At 51.5% G+C, this 16,442-nt stretch overlaps 1 protein-coding gene across 1 annotated transcript in view; it reads left to right on the forward strand.

Moving 5' to 3' along the window:
• KCNQ3 (potassium voltage-gated channel subfamily Q member 3) overlaps nt 1–16,442 on the forward strand; it is a 299,479-nt gene that overhangs the window by 246,905 nt on the left and 36,132 nt on the right. The window contains exons 3-8 of the mRNA XM_059165604.1: nt 302–428; nt 4,225–4,397; nt 8,658–8,813; nt 10,302–10,412; nt 11,755–11,850; nt 13,158–13,252. Coding sequence (XP_059021587.1) covers nt 302–428; nt 4,225–4,397; nt 8,658–8,813; nt 10,302–10,412; nt 11,755–11,850; nt 13,158–13,252 — 758 coding nt within the window. The remainder of the gene's footprint in view (nt 1–301; nt 429–4,224; nt 4,398–8,657; nt 8,814–10,301; nt 10,413–11,754; nt 11,851–13,157; nt 13,253–16,442) is intronic.

Genomic DNA, 16,442 nt, shown 5'->3' on the forward strand with positions numbered 1-16,442 from the left:
AATTAACTCACTTAGAGACTTTTCATACATGAAAAGAGAATTTTAAGAAATGATCCATTGGAACCGAAACAGAAAAAAACAAAGAATCCCTTTGCAAAGCTGATGTTAGGGACAGTTAGCACATCCACACAGACGCTAGAGCTGCCCAAAACTGCATGGAGGTGATAACGTGTTCTTCTTCCTCCTCTGCCACCAAAACGGCAACGGAAATCCCGCTCTTCGAAACCTCAGAGCAGAAATCACTAGTCCCAGACAACTGGGTCTTGGTTGATCCATGTCTCTCCATATGTTCTTAATGCAGGAAACATTTGCTATTTTCATCTTTGGAGCCGAGTTTGCTTTGAGGATCTGGGCTGCCGGGTGTTGCTGCCGCTACAAAGGCTGGCGGGGAAGGCTGAAGTTTGCCAGGAAGCCCCTGTGCATGCTCGGTAGGTAAGCCCTGACCCGAGTCAGGGGGTGCCCTCGTCCCCCTGCTTCTGGTGCACCATTTCCCCAAGGAGATTTTCAGCAGCTTCTGTCCTTCTGGGAAACCGTGTGTTGTAATAGAAACCTGCGCAGCCTCTGACCCTATCTCGAGGAGGAGTTGCTGCTCCAGTGTTCCGGATGCAGAATTCCTTCTTCCGTGGCTTGCCCTCCTCATGGCTTTACAGGGCCATGATCCTCGATGAGAGTTGTGGGGGGCACTCCTGGCATTTGGGCTGTGAAGGTGCCACTCATTGTAGGATGCTGAGCACCCTCCGGTCCCTTGACTGGTAGCCTCCCGGCATCGTGACAACCAAAATTGCCTATACACTCCCAAGACTGGTGGTTGTGGGTGTGGGAGGAGTGACACCACTGCTGGTTGAGAATGGGGTCTAGGGACCCACATTGTGCCCATTGTACAGAGGAGAACACTGAGACTCGTGGTGCTGAGTCATTTTCTAGTGACACGGGTAGTAAGCAGCAGATTCCACCCTAACACCAAGGTCTGGAAGAATCTAGCACCTGTACCCTCCCTCCTTACCATGTTGCTGGGTCTTGACCCTGAAGCTGCTTTGGGAAGACGTCACCGACACCTTTGCCTCTGGGTGCAGGCACTTGATAGTAGAGAAGGTGGACCCTTCCACTTACCCTTGTTGGTGCGGCATGAACTCATATGTTTCCATCTGAAGATCCCACTAAAATCGTAGAGCAGCAGTGACAGGGAGGAGTTAGAACCTCAAATTCCTCGTGATGGTTAAAGTTACAGGATCACAGGACCTTGACATACCCTCCGAAGGCACTTAGTCCAACACGCCGTCCTGTCCGAGGCTCCCGACCTCGTCACAGCAGCAAGTGGTCACCTGCTTGCATACCTCCAATCCCAGGGCGCTCACTACCTCCCCCACATTTATTCCATCTGCCGTCTTCTGAGTCTCTTCAGATACTTGAGTTCAGTCATTCTGTTCCTCCTCTCCGCTGCCGCGGTGGGAAAGTGCGCTTAGTGGCTTCGGCTGTACCTTGTACCGTGTTCTCAGCATCGTCCTTCCTCTTCTCCACGCATGCCCACGTGCCTTTTAAAAAGTGACCCCCCAGGACTGAACACGGCCCTTTGGGCACAGATGACCAGCCCTCCATGCTTCTTGCTCCAGAAAGAGAGCAGGAGCCCGCCTCTGTCCTAAGGGCCACGCTTCTCTCTGGGCAGCCAGGGGGGCCTGCCTTACTTGCAGGTTGCCTGGCACAGTGACTGTACCCCCTGACTGCTGGCGGAACCCCCTCTTCCTGCTTCCCATCTGCTGCTGAGGCTAGACCCCCAAGGGTTTCGTGTATCACACAACGTTTAATGCAAGGAGAGGCTCTGTGGGCGTGGGTGTGCAGGAACGTGCCCACAGTTTTGGAGGACTTTGTAGTTACTGATTATTTTTTCACGTTTTTCAACCTTCTCCCTTTTTTGTCCTTGTTTCCTGTCTGCTTCTATCTCAGTCCATTCCGGCAACTCTGACCATGCCACGGACTGCCGCCTAAGAACCAGACAAATGTATTTCTCACAGTTCCAGAGGCTGGAAGCCCAAGATCAGGGTGCCAGGCTCTGGTCGAGTCCCTCTTCTTGGTCACAGACTGCCCACTTCTTGGTCTCCTTGCTGTGTCCGGGGTGGGGGGGGGGGACTGTCGTCAGGGACCTGATCCCTTCTGTGAGGGCTCCACCCTCATGACCTCACCGCCCCCCACAGGCCCCGCCTCCTAAGCCCATCCCACTGGGGGCCAGGATCTCAGCTGCTGAATTTTGGGAGGACACACACATTCAACCCATAGCAACCCCAGTTTGCCTCCCCTTCTGCCTTCCTTTAGAGTCTTTTGCAAGGTGTTAAGTGGACTTCATTTTCCCCTTTGGAGAGTCCTATCCGGTGCTGACCACAAGTCCTGTGCATGTGTTGAGGGGGAGTGGGGGAGGTGACTTCATACCCAAATTCAGAGGTTCTCACCCAGTTTGAGAACATCCTAGTATTGTAGGGAGCCTGAACCCTTCCACGAAAAGAGCTTTCCCCATCGCACAGTCTCCACTGTTCCAAAAGGGGCTGATTTGACTGCGCTTCCTGTCACGTTCCGCTGCCAGCCTCCCCCGGAGACCCGAGGCCAGCCCTCAGCACACCGTCCTGGCTGCCTTCCTTTCTGGGACGCCTGTTTTCTGCTCTCCTCCTCTCGACTTCTCCCATAACATGGCCCTTATGAGAAATGCTGCTTTTCTCTGTGTGTTTGACTTGAGGGTGGTCACCCGTCAGGGAATATCACGGCCTTCATATCCGAGGCAGCTCCAGACCCTGCCGTCTCGGGTGTGAGTCGGCCCATCTGGGCTAGAATCTCCCATTCTCTCGGAGCATTATAGACTCAACTCACATTTGCCCTACATCCAGGCTTTGTTTTCTCTTGCTTTCTGCAAACATTGTAAGTGGATAACTTTGCGCAGATCAGCGGAGAGGCCTGGCCAAGGATACAGACATGTTGGTATGCAGATGTTTGACACTGAGCTTTTCCCCAAAGTTAGGCACATCTGGGGGATACCTTGAAATGGCAGAGATGCCTAGGTGTGAATTGAGGGACCTAGTCCAAGCTGGAAGACCGATACAGCAGAGGTTTGGAGGTCTGGGAGACACCTCCGAAACAGTCCTATAGCCAGAGTCTTTGGGGAAATGCTGTACTTTGTGTGTGGAATTGAAAGCCACGAAGCATATTAAGATATTGAAGGTTCCTAGAAATCCTACAGTAGCAAAAGGTGCTTAATCATTTTCCCCCAGATTTACTTGGCTGTGGGGTCCCGTTTACCTGCTGACCCTCTGCAGTGTGGTGGGGAGACGGTCGGTAAGGGTGTTGGGGTGAGGGAATAGGAAGGGACCAGGGGAAATGCCTCTGTCCTTGGCTCTTGGCTTCAGGAGCCAGCTTGGAAGGGGAGGAAGAAGAGGACGGACGCGAGCAGGAGTGCTACAGCGAGCATAGGAAGGCAGACCGGGTTCTGGTCCCCTCATGCCCTCCGCTTCTCTGCTTTCAGTCGCAGTTGTGAGGGCGGGCCACATGTTTTATTGCAGTCTACCCTAGAGCCAAGGGAGAGACCACCAGGCCATGCAGCTCAAAAGTATGGGGGCCTTACCCACCCGTGGGGTGACCCTCCACCTGCCGGGGACACAAGCCAACGGACGGAGGTCCCAGCTCCCATCTTCCAGAGTGACCATGCTGGGAGGCAGCTTACAACTCCCTTCCCTTGCCTCTCTCCTTCCCTGTCTCCCTCTCCCCTCTCTGGTGCCTCCGGAGATGGTCTCCCCAAGAATCACCCAAGGCCAAGGCCCTGACTTGGTGCTGCTTTTAGGGGACACGTTCCTTCAACCATGTCTGAGCTTCAGGCTTTCCCCTGCACAACCAGGGCATATTCCTGTCCCCTCTGGGCCTGAGAGGGACCCTGCCACTCTGGGGGACCTCGGGGACTCGCTTCCCTGGGAGGGAGAGTGAGAGCTGGGGCCTGGCAGGCCTCCATCCAGGGTCCACTCGGCGGTATCCATCCGGCCCTGTAGCCAAGGGAAGGCACACGCGCTCAGGTTCTGTCTCCTCATCTGTCGCGGGAGAATAATCCCGCAGAGCACGAGTGACTGGTGTCACGATTTCGGGCCGCCCGCTTGGCACGTGCGCGTCCGCGGGCAGCCAGCGCCTGTGACGGCTCCACCGCGCTCGCCCGACCTTCTCGTCCTCTCCCCCGCCGCCCTCTGTCCCCCTTCCCAGACATCTTCGTGCTGATCGCCTCTGTGCCGGTCGTTGCCGTGGGAAACCAGGGCAATGTGCTGGCCACGTCCCTGCGCAGCCTGCGTTTCCTGCAGATCCTGCGGATGCTGCGGATGGACCGCCGGGGCGGCACGTGGAAACTCCTGGGCTCGGCCATCTGTGCCCACAGCAAAGTAAGTGCCACCCAGGAGCGTCTCCCCCCCCCCACCCCGGGCCCTCACAGAGTCCCCAGAGGGTGGTCGCTTTGCCACCACTGGTGACGGGATGGGGAGAAGGAGCAGGAGGAAGAGCAGGGGCACCAGCAGGAGGGCCGCAGCCCGCACAGCAGGCAGACCTGGGTTCAAGTCCCGAGCTCCACGGAGTGCCTACGACCGACTATGGCCAAGTCACTCCGCTCTCCTTGAGCCTTGGTTTCCTGATTTCTAAATTAGGGAACAATGGCTCAGCCTCCAGGTGGGTGACGGGGTCAAATGAGCCAACCTCAGGCGGCTCACGCTGGGACAGGAAGCTTCAGGACTGGCCCAGACTAGTGGGAGTCCAAACTCCATTGGTGTGACTCTGGGGATTTTCTGACTCTGAATTTAGAAAATGAGGATCATAATGTGCTCACTTCCTAGAGTGAAAAGACTTAGAACATGCTCTATTTTTATAAGCTGCCTTAACAGTTAAAATGAGGATCCTTCTGGCAGTCTGCACAAGAAGAGGTACATATGAGTGCCTGGTAAACAATAGGTGCTCATTAATGGTAGTGTTTATTATTCCAGATATGCTTTTCTCCACAAACAGTACAAATAAATACCTAAATAAAACAAAAAATTATGCTGCTTGTTAGAACCATCTGTGCAGCCTCTGACCCCAGATTCAGCGAGGTCAGCGCTTTCAAGAGTTCTCCACCTAACGGTCCACTCTTATCAGAGGACATGCTAGTGACACCTAACCTTTTATCAATGAAGCTGAGCTGAGGCACAGCTCTTATAGAAGTCAGGGCGAAAATGGCTGGTTTTGATTCTCATCCTGTGTTCCCTCCGACCGGAATAGAACACAGTTCCCGATCCACCAGGTAATTCCTGGGAACAAATACGTCCACACCACCACCAGACTCTACCTCTGAGGTCAGGTGGGCAGAACTTCCAGACAAAATGGCATCTCTATGGTAGGAGACCAAAGGCAGAAAAAGAAACTGCTGGTCAAGCTCCATCGGCCATGCCTGCCTCTCAGACGACCCCCTTCTTAGCCTGGTGCGGTTCCTGAGCTGCACAGAGGCCGCGCACCCTGCCTTCCCTCCCAGGGCCGGCATTGTGTTGAGGAGGTGAGCACACACCTGGCTTGGAGTCCTGCTTCCGCATTTATTAACTACAAGAGCTTAGCCCAGTTCTTTCTCCAAGCCTGGTGAACCAGCACTTAGCACTTGACGTCTTCATCCATTTGTTCCAAACTTCAGGACTCTGGACCATGGTCCATGATTGACTTCTCTGGGAGCCAACAATGCCGAGTGGGAGGCCCGAGGTTGCATAGGGTTACAGTTTCACAGTTAGGGTAAGGCCAGGCTGTGCTACCAGAACAAAGAAGCCCCAGAGGCTCTGCAACTTGGCGCAAAAAAAGGTTGATGTCTTCTCACTCACACGGCGGACATGAGCTAGGTGGCCCTCATCGTCCTGAAAATGAGGACTGAGTCACAAAGTTAGCAGAAAAGGGGCCGGGAGCACCGTGCAGAATGGATTTAAGGAACAGGCAGGAAGTTGCTGCCAACTTTCCTCCACATCGGCTCCACCCCAACCCCCTAGCACCCCAGCCCCCCAGCACCCCAGCCCTCCAGCACCCCAGCTCTGGTCTGACTTCAGGGCAGCTCAGGTGTGTACAGGAGTCTGTGGGTATCAGGAAACAGCCATGGGCTCTGCCACAGAGCTACTGGCATAAATTGTGTAAAGTCAGAATTACCTCGAATAGCCTTTTAAATGACTGCAAAGCACAGAATTGGGACACATTTTCACTCCTCATCAATGACCATTATGCCTCTTAATAATCCAACACAACCAGGCTTTCAGTGTGGTCATGAACAGACAACAATTTCCGTAGCTAAGCACCAGATGCAGCTTTTGACTTGCATTCAGGTGCCAGAGGGTATGAAAAGACATAGGAATGCTAGAGCCACACTCAACAGGTCAAGAGGCTGGTGCCCTGACGGCCCTGGGAAGGATTTACCATTTCACCTTTGTCTTCTCCAAGCCTGGGCAGGGCAGACACTCGCTGAAGGGGGTGACCCGCAGGGGTCCTTGCGCCATCTGAACTAACCTCTCTGGGCTGTAAAGTGAATTTACGCAGATGTGAGTTTGGTTGTGGGGGAAGTCAGACCTGAGCAGCAGGCATAGGAAGTGTTAGAGATTCAGAGAAAGCCTACTCAGGAGATAGTGAACGCGTGAAGGAACTAGAGCTGACCTCAATATTGGGACGCAATTGAAAACTTTTGAAATGGAGGTGACTCGGGTCTCAAGATGACGCTGCTCTTCGGTTGGGCCCGTGGGAAAAGGCAGTGCAGGGGCAGAGGCCAATGTGAGCAAAGGTACAGAGAGAGGCAGGAATCAAGCCCGAGATCCTACGGACCCAGAAGGCCAGCCGCCTGGCCGCCGATGGTCAGGCAGAGGAAGTACATTAATACGAACAACTTTACTTCCTGGGATGATTTAGCAGGAGCGTCGGGCCTCATCTCCAGACTGTGCTCGCCAATCACCTTGACTTTCTTCTGCCCAGGCTACCGTGCTGAACTTTGAAATTGGAGCAGAATGAGAGAAACAGAGTCTTAGGGAGTGCTTGGGTCAAGGTGTTTGAAAACCTTGGTGATTTGCGGATCTTTGCCATATTCCTGCACCATCCTTACTATTCCTTAACATTGTTCTCTAAGTCAACTCGCTTTGTGCACTTGCTCACACGTCCTAATCTATTGTGTGATAATATCCACGAAATAAAAGATTGTATGCTCATTTTAACTTATGCTGGTTTTTAATATTGTTTAAATCTGGATGTGACTCTTTAACATACAAACTACCTTCCTTCCTTCCTTCCATCAGGAGTACACAGGAGTGTACACAGGAGTCCACATCATTTTTAAGAACTGCGATCCACTCCCTTCATTTTGAAAATAAAGAAACTAAAGCTGGGAGGGGGCTCATTTGCCCAGGGTCCAGGCAATCAGTGGCAGGCCTGGGTTAGCTCTGCCTCGCTAGGTCCCCCTGCTGTCGGTTTTCCAGTAGTGCTGAGCTTTATCCCGGATCTGCTCAGCCCTGCGTGGAATCAAGTACCCTGGGTCCTGTGCCTCGACTAGGAGGCAGATATCCATTTCACCTGCCTTCCTGTCTCCCTGTGAAGCCTCTTGAGCTGTGATGTCAAGGTCACCTGAAGACATAAATCTTCCTCTCCTCTTTGATTATTGATGTTATTGATGGAAATAAGGACTGTATTATTATCAAAAAGACAAGAAGCAACTAGTGTTCGCAAGGATATGGAAAAAAAGAAGCTTCGTGCTCTGCTGGTGGGAATGTAAATTGGTGCAGCCACTGTGGAAAACTGTATGGAAGTTCCTCAAAATATTGAAACCAAAATAAAATAAAATAAATAAAAAATTGAAACCAGAAATGCCATATGATCTAATAATTCCACTACTGGGTATTTATGCAAAGAAAACAAAAACTCTGATTCAAAAGCATACATGCACCCCTATGTTTATTGCAGCATTATTTACAGTAGCCAAGATATAGAGACCAACTAAATGCCTAGCAGTAGATAAATGGATAAGGAAAATGTGGGGTGCATACACAGAGGAATATTACACAGCCCTAAAAAGGATGAGGTCCTGCCATTTGTGAGAACATGGATGGGCATAGAGGATATCGGGCTAAATGAAATCAGTCAGACAGAAAGACAAATACCGTATGATTTCCCTCATAAATGGAACGTAACAGCAACAACAAACAACACATGAATAAACAAACAAAAAGCAGAAACAGACCGAGAAATACAGAGAACAAGCCAATGCTTGCCAGAGGGAAGGGGATGGAGAGTTGGACAAAATGGGTTAAGGGGAGTGGGAGATACAGGTTTTCAGTTGTAGAATGAATACGTTGTGGAAATGGAAGACATAGCACAGAGAATACGGCCTGTGCTGTGGCACTGTATGGGGATCATGGGAGCTCCACTTGTGGTGAGCACAGGAACATGTATCAACTTGTTGAATCCCTGAAACTCATGTAATTCTCATGAGTTTCTATTCTCAAATTTAATAAAAGAAAAGGAAGGAGGAAAGGCTCAGGGAAGGTAAGTAACTTGCCCACAATTGCAGAGCTGGTAAAGCGGGCCCCCAGCCCTGGTGTGTCTGCCTCCAACGTCCATCCAGAGACGTCCCAGTGACCACTTCCCTTGTCCACTGCTTGCTCTCCCAGGAGCTCATCACCGCCTGGTACATTGGGTTCCTGACGCTCATCCTTTCTTCATTTCTTGTCTACCTGGTTGAGAAAGATGTGCCAGAGGTTGATGCCCAAGGAGAAGAGATGAAGGAGGAATTTGAGACCTATGCAGATGCCCTTTGGTGGGGCCTGGTGAGTCACCGTCTTGAAGGTCCCCATAGGGACTGACAGAGAGAGGTAGAGGGCATGGCGTGGGAGGGCTCAGGTGAGCAGGTGCACATGCAGGCACAGGCCAGAGCTCCCCCTGCAGGGAATGCACTGGACTGGGCTCTACCTTAGTGCTCACAAGAAGTCAGGGCTGGGAATAGTCGGGGCCATCATCACTTGGGGCCCTTATTTCATTAGTGGTGGGTTGTTATCAGCTAAGCCATGCATGTGCAGACGGACCCAGTAGCAGAAGCATACACTTGCACTCAGACCTTCAAACACACCTGAAAACCCACAGCTCCTACCCACAGGGGCACATGGTACTAAAGCTAGCATTTTTTTATTTTTTTTTTGAGAGAGAGAGAGAGCGCACGCAAGAGAGCGAGCATGAGTGGAGAGGGGCAGAGGGAGAAGGAGAGACAGAATCCTTTTTTTTTTCCTTCAAGATTTTATTTATTTATTTATTTATTTATTTATTTGATGGAGAATTAGAGAAAGAGGACAGGACAGCAGGTCAGAGGAAGAGGGAGAAGCAGGCTCTCTGCTGAGTAGGGAGCCCAACATGGGGCTTGATCCGAGGACCTTGGAATCATGACCTGAGCCAAAGCAGATGCTTCGCTGACTGAGCCACACAGGCACCCTGGAGAGACAGAATCCTTAAGCAGACTCCCCGCTGAGCACAGAGCCAGATAGAAGGCTCCATCTCACCACCCTCAGATCATGACATGAGCGGAAATCAAAAGTCGGATACGTAACCAACTGAGCCTCCCAGGTGCCCAAAGCCAGCATTTTTTGGAAGGCTTACTTTGCTCTGGAGCATTGCTCTAAACGCCTTATGAACATAGCTTAAATTCAAACAACTTCTATTTAAGGAGTTGTTTTAAGCCCCTTTTTAAGACTGGGAAACTGAGGCAAGAAGTGGTTAAGTAAGTAATTAATCCAAGAAAGATCTCTGAGCCAGTTAATGGTTGACCTGGGATCTGAACTCAGGCAGTTGGGCTCTAGGGAGCCCACATGGGACTGATCTGCCATCCTGTCCTGTGCAATCATGCGCACACAGTAACCTACAGTTGTAAACACACCAAGGACGATACAACACGCATCAGCACAGACTCATGCCCCGATGTGAGACACGCACATAACACATGTAAATGCGCTCACTCATCTGCGTGCAGACACTGGGAAAGAGCGACACACAAAATCACACGTGTGTGGATATGCCCAGAACGCACATGCACATGTTTGCAGTGATGCAAACATTTGTCAGCTGATCGTCTCTAGGTAGGGAAAGCCTTCACTTAGAAACAGGCATGGCTGCAAGGCACCCATGTGATTGCTGGGCACCTGGTACCTTTCCTCCAGTGGGAGACACACCCCCAAGCAATATGAAAGGCTTACGGGTAGAGCTTGGCTGACGCGTCCCTGACTTCCCTGGTCCTGCAAAGGCCCACGTCTGACCTCTTCTCTCTTCAGATCACACTGGCCACCATTGGCTACGGAGACAAGACACCCAAAACATGGGAAGGCCGCCTGATTGCGGCCACCTTCTCCTTAATCGGTGTCTCCTTTTTCGCCCTTCCAGCAGTAAGTACTTCAGCCTTCTCCCTAGTGTGACTGGTGGGACCTGTCCCCACCCCCTGGCGCCTCTTTCAGACTGTCCTACAGGTTGGGCTCCTCCAAATCCAAGTCTCAAGGCTGCCTTCTTTAAACGGACTTAGCTGACCCCCTCCTCTGGGCATAACTCTCTAAAGGCACTTCTGACCCCGTGCTGCATCCCCCTCACTCCCCCTCACCCCCCACCCCCAGACTGTGAGCTCCCTGGGAGCTGGGATTATGTCGCCCACCCACGTCTCCCCAGCACCTTGCATATGGCGGGTCCTTCGTCTCGAGGCACTCCCTTCTCTTGTCCTGCTGTTTCATTTACTGGCTTATGTAAAAAAAAAAAAAAAAAAAAGCATCTCCCTCAAGAGTGAGTATTTGACCCATGATAGAATAATCCCCCCAGCCCAGTGCCCATAAGTATAATGCAACAGTCACAGAAAACACTTATTAAACTTACTGTGTGCTAGACTCAGGCCGCATGCTTTACCTGCACCATCCCATTTAACTTCATTTAATCACAATGTGGGGAGTTTGGTGAGTTTTCGTCACCGTAGTCCAGATGAGAAAACTGAGGTTCAGTTAGGTCAGTCAGGTTTCCACGGTTGCACCGTTATTGGGTTGTGGGCTCGGGCTCTTAATCAGGAAGCTGGAAGGAACCTTCTTACGGAACAAGGCTGCTTCCACGCTCTTCATCTCCCAGAGCTAGCCTTAGTGATAATCCTTCCTCCACGGTTGCCTACTTTGTTTTTCCTAAGCTCGCTGACCTTAGGCATGTGACCTTTGTGAATCTCAGTGTCTTCATCTGGAACGGGTCAGGGGCTGTGGGGGGTGTGGCACGGTCTCGAAGCTTTCTCCCAACTTGAAAAGGGAGTGCTTCTATCCACATGCACGTGGACCTGGAAATCAAAACAGGTGACGATTCTGGGAAATTCCAGTAAAAGTCTTAAGTGACCATTTAAGCAGCTAAAATACATTTTACATTCCATTAGCATTTACCTGGCATCTGTTCTGTGTCATACTTCTTAACAAACGGCTCCAATACACCGTTTCACTCTTTGCTTAACGAAATTCTGAGGAAGGTAGTGTTAGCCCAGTTCCCTGTGGAGGAGTTGAGATGGAGTAGTTAAGAGGCTTGCCCGGGCTCTCCCCTCTGGAAAGTGACAGAGTCAGGAACTGAAGCCAGGCCTTCCTGACATCAAGGCTCCATGTAACCCAGCCATTTACTCCCTAGAAGAGCAGAAAAGAGTCTTTGTGGCCCTGGGAGTGGGCGTGGGGCACCCAGAGAGGCCAGCAGGGCTGACCGGGGCCTGACTTCTCCCTCTAGGGCATTCTGGGGTCGGGACTGGCACTCAAGGTACAGGAGCAGCACCGGCAGAAGCACTTTGAGAAAAGAAGGAAGCCGGCCGCTGAACTCATCCAGGTCTGTCTGCCTGAGGAGGAACGGGATTGGGACCAAGCTCCTGTGCATCTGCATTTGTTGGCGGGGGTGGGGGGGGCGTTGGGGGTACTTGTACGGCAGTGGGCCTGCCTGGGGCTTGGCATGGGACCGTGCTTGCTTGAAGATGGCTATGGGTGTTCCTGTGGTGACCTTTTGACCTGTGCTCGTGCATGAACGTGACCGTCCCAACACTCCTCCAACCAGATTCTAAGTGAGAAAGAGACACAGGACTCCAACAGGGACCAAACGAGCCATGGGCTGCTTTACGATCAGTGTTGGAGTGGAGAATTTAGCTTGCCCTGAGTCCATATGAGGCTTCTCCTTCCACTTCCCACCTCTGTCCTGACCTAAGGAAGAGCCGGGCTAGAGTCCAGGTGCTTAGCCAATTGGCTACAAGGAGACGTGGCCCCTCACATATGCCAAGGACGGAGAATCCATAAGTCAAGAGAGAAGGAGACACCTTACATATGCTCAGTTTTGGACAGTTGGCCCCTTCATCCTGCCCAGTAGAAAATCATGCACAAGTAGGTGTTGGACGCCCAGCAGCTCCATCACTCCCACACTGTGGGCTGGAAGTGGGGAGGATGGTGAGAGCTGGGGAGAAAGGCAGAAGTGTTCCTGTTCATGGTTTTGTGGGTACAGAGAAGAGGAGGGTGGGGTACCCTGACTACAGCTGCATGGGACCCAAGGTATATGTGACCACCCACCGTGAAATTGCATCCAGTGTCCTGAGGGTCTCTGTGGGTCTGTGGCTCTGATGCTGGATGGTACATGATATTCTCTTATATAATCTAGTGTGATGGCCAGACCAATCCCTAAGGGTCTACTCCGTTATTCCCCAGCCCCCAGATCGTCACCGTAGCCCCAAAGTTGTAGTACATTAGAATTGAAACTTCGTATCCGGGGTCATCTCTTGCAACTGATGTGGCACAAAAGACAGTGTTTATCCCCCTAGCTGTTTAAGAAGTCTCAGGGAAACTTGCAGCAAGAGTCACCCCTGCTCCTTCTGGGGATTTTATACCCAGCACCCTCTTCTCCTTCCGCTGCATAGCTCCGCACCCCTGCCCCACGGTTTAAGTCAGGGCTCCACGATGATGGATGGGAGAAGGATTCCTTCCACAGGATCTACGTGCCAGGAAACCTGCCTTCTCTGCCTATCACCTCAATGCATATTTAAGCTCTTAAGAGGAGTCAGGAGTTCCTCTAAGGGAGGAGGGGCTGCGGGATTCCGTGGGAGTTGAGTGATGCAGGGCGATCTGGTGATCCCAGCCCCTCTTCTCTCCCCCCAGGCTGCCTGGAGGTATTATGCTACCAACCCCAACAGGATTGATCTTGTGGCAACATGGAGGTTCTATGAATCAGTCGTCTCTTTTCCGTTCTTCAGGCAAGTGGCGACCTGTCTGAATGCTCTGGGGGTGACTGGCCATCCCTCCTGTGGGTCTGTGTTTGTGCCTGTGGCGTCATAGTTTCTTGGAGAATGGGGCATGGTTCCTGGTGTGTGCCGCCTATTAGAATCACTGAGAGCTTAAATAATCCCAAAGCTCAGGCCACACTCCCAGTTAATTAAGTCAGAATCCCTGAGAGTGGGGGCCAGGCATCTATACCATTTGAAGCTCTCCAGGTGACCCCACCAGAGATTGCCAGCTACAGTGTGGAGTGGCTGACAAGAGAGGGTCTGATCATTGTTTGAGCAGGGCCGGTGTCTGAGGAAGTGGGGAGTGGGCCTCACGAGCAGTCCTGGGAGCTCCTCCCATAGGGCCATGGCCTGTACCCACAGGTTTCTCCGGATACTGGGAATAGGCAGGCCCAAGAGGCAGTAAGAGGAATCCTCCAATGACCCAGAGATGTTGTTTTGTGTTCTTAGAGGTGGGAGATTAATTTAAAGGGCAGCTGGGTGGCTCAGTTAAGCATCTGACTCTTGATTTCAGCTCAGGTCTTGATCCCGGGGTCCTGGGCTCGAGTCCCACGTTGGGCTCCGTGCTCACCGGTGAGTCTGCTTCTCTCTCTGTCCCTCTCCCATCTTGTGCTCTCTCTCTCAAATAAATAAATAAAATATAATTAATCAATTAATTAATTGCCTCAGGAAAAAAAAAATAGAAACCTCTGCCCTCGGCCAACCCCTGTGACAAGGAAGAGGGAAATTCATACTGCCTGGATATCCAGTACGTCCGAGGGAGCCAAGTTCATACTTTGTTCACTCCTCACAGGCGTCCTACAAGGAAGGCCAGAGGCTCTCAGATGCTAAGGTGCATTAAATTAGCCGGGTGCTTTGGAAGTGTGGGTCGTGAGCCCGCCTTCAGCCACTTCAGGGGCGCAGGCTGAGTAAAGCCTCTTGGACAGACGCCCTGTCTGACAGGGTGAGACAGGCTGAGAGGTCGGGTCACCAGACTCCTCTCACAGCGGGGCGAGCTGGGGTTCAGAAACTTCAGACATTCTGGCCAATGTCTGCCACATCAAGAGGCCCCCAAAGCCTGTGGCTGTTTTACTACTTGGGCTATTAAGACAGACCAAGCCTCATGCCTCTCTGGGTGTGTGTTTGCTTTTTTTTTTTTCATTTATTATTTTATTTTGTTATGTTAGTCACCATACAGTATGTTGTTAGTTTTTGATGTAGTGGTCCACGATTCCTTGTTTGTGTGTAACACCCAATGCTCCATGCAATACATCCTGTTTGTTTTTAGATTTTATTTATTTATTTGAGAGAGAGAGAAGGAGAGAGAGAGCATGTCGGAGCAGGGGCAGAGGGAGAGGGAGAAGCAGGCTCCCCGCTGAGAAGAGTGCCTCGCTCCGGACTCAATCCGAGGACCTTGAGATCATGACCTGAGCCAAAGGCAGATGCTTAACCAACTGAGTCACCCAGGCACCCCCTCCCTAGGTTTTAGAGCCTGCGATCCTGAGCTGGGATTTACAGTGTGTGGATGAAATGAGGAACCGTCCTACCTCTTGGGTTGGGAGGAAGAGTAGAGGGACACTCAGCCTCACACCTGGAGCTGGGCCCGGCTCTGAAGCATGTTTCTTCCACACCCCTTTGGTGTCATGGACCCAACACCAGCCAAGTGGCCCCTGCATCCCCAGCCCACGCTCCCACTTACTTATCATGGGACCTACGCCCAGTCCCTTCACCCCCATCACCAGATTGTGACACAGATTTAAAGAGAGTCAAGAGAGTCAGTTTTGGACAGTTGGCCCCCTCGTCCTGCCCAGTAGAAAATCATGCACAAGTAGGTGTTGGACACTGCATCCCCAGGGCCTGGGGAGGAAAGGTACCAGGTGCCCAGTAATCACATGGGTGCCTTGCAGCCATGCCTGTTTCTAAGTGAAGGCTTTCCCTGCCATCCTGTCCTGTGCAATCATGCGCACACAGTAACCTACAGCACAGACTCATGCCCCGATGTGAGACACGCACATAACACATGTAAATGCGCTCACTCATCTGCGTGCAGACACTGGGAAAGAGCGACACACAAAATCACACGTGTGTGGATATGCCCAGAACGCAACTGGGTTCCACTGGCTCGCTTCCCTGCACTAAACCTTCGAGGAGATGACGGAGACAGAGAGAATAAAATCCACAACCTGGCCATGGACGACAGAGCCCTGAGAGCTCAAGCTTGCCTCTCCCATCGCACTCCTGCAGAGCTGCTAGTGGCAGGTGCTGCTTCTTACTCAGGACATCCCATCCACCAGTCACAGGTGGCAGATGAAGGAATCTGACCTTGATCCCGAGGGCAAGGAGAAGCTGTTTGAGCCGGAGTGTGACACAATCGGATCCGTGTTTCAGGACGATGACAGGAAGGGTTTGGAGATGGATGGGAAAGGTTCAAGATTCTAGGCAGAGAGATCAGCTAGGCAAGGCCTGCAGCATTCAGGGTGAGAGCAAGCCAGGGTGTAGACCAAGGTAGAAACTTGAGAAGGGCGGTACGGGGAGTGAATTAACAAGGAGGAGGGATGTCAGGGAGTTATGACTGGCAGAGGACTTAGGGAGAGAGAAGAATCAAGGCTTCCATGAATGAGTGATGGAGTATGGGTTTATGGACTGTGTCTTCTCACCAGCAGTTAGATTCACTGCCTCAGAAGAAGGACTGAGGTTCACTTTCATTCTAAAGTTCTATTTGTGTCATCATCATTTCTGGTTGGGGACGACATCTGTCTTCTTTTGGGTCTCAAGAGTCTTTGAAAAAGGGAAGGGGGCCGCCCTTGAAGAGGACAGAATGACCTTGGACTCAGAGGCAAGAACAGGTGCGACCCCTCTGAGTGCAGAACCAAAATGATTTCCATTTGCTATGCAGCCCAAGGTCTTGGCAAGAGGCTCATTCTTTTGGGGTGATTTATTATAAATAAGGCATTGTCCTGGCTGTCAGGGACTTGGAGGAATACATTGTACTGCAGACAGCTGCTGTGATATGGGAATGGCTTTTAAACTGAGAATCAGTCTTTCTTTCTTTCTTTCTTTCTTTCTTTTTTCCTTTCTTCCTTTCTTCAAGAACAAAAATATCAAGTCACTAGACAGGTTCACTTAACAACAATTCTGAAACAACGCAGTCCCTTGGGAAAAGAATGTCCCTGAGTTCCAA

This window comes from Mustela lutreola, chromosome 3 (genome assembly GCF_030435805.1).
Source record: "Mustela lutreola isolate mMusLut2 chromosome 3, mMusLut2.pri, whole genome shotgun sequence".
In the NCBI taxonomy this organism is placed as follows: Eukaryota; Metazoa; Chordata; class Mammalia; order Carnivora; family Mustelidae; genus Mustela; species Mustela lutreola.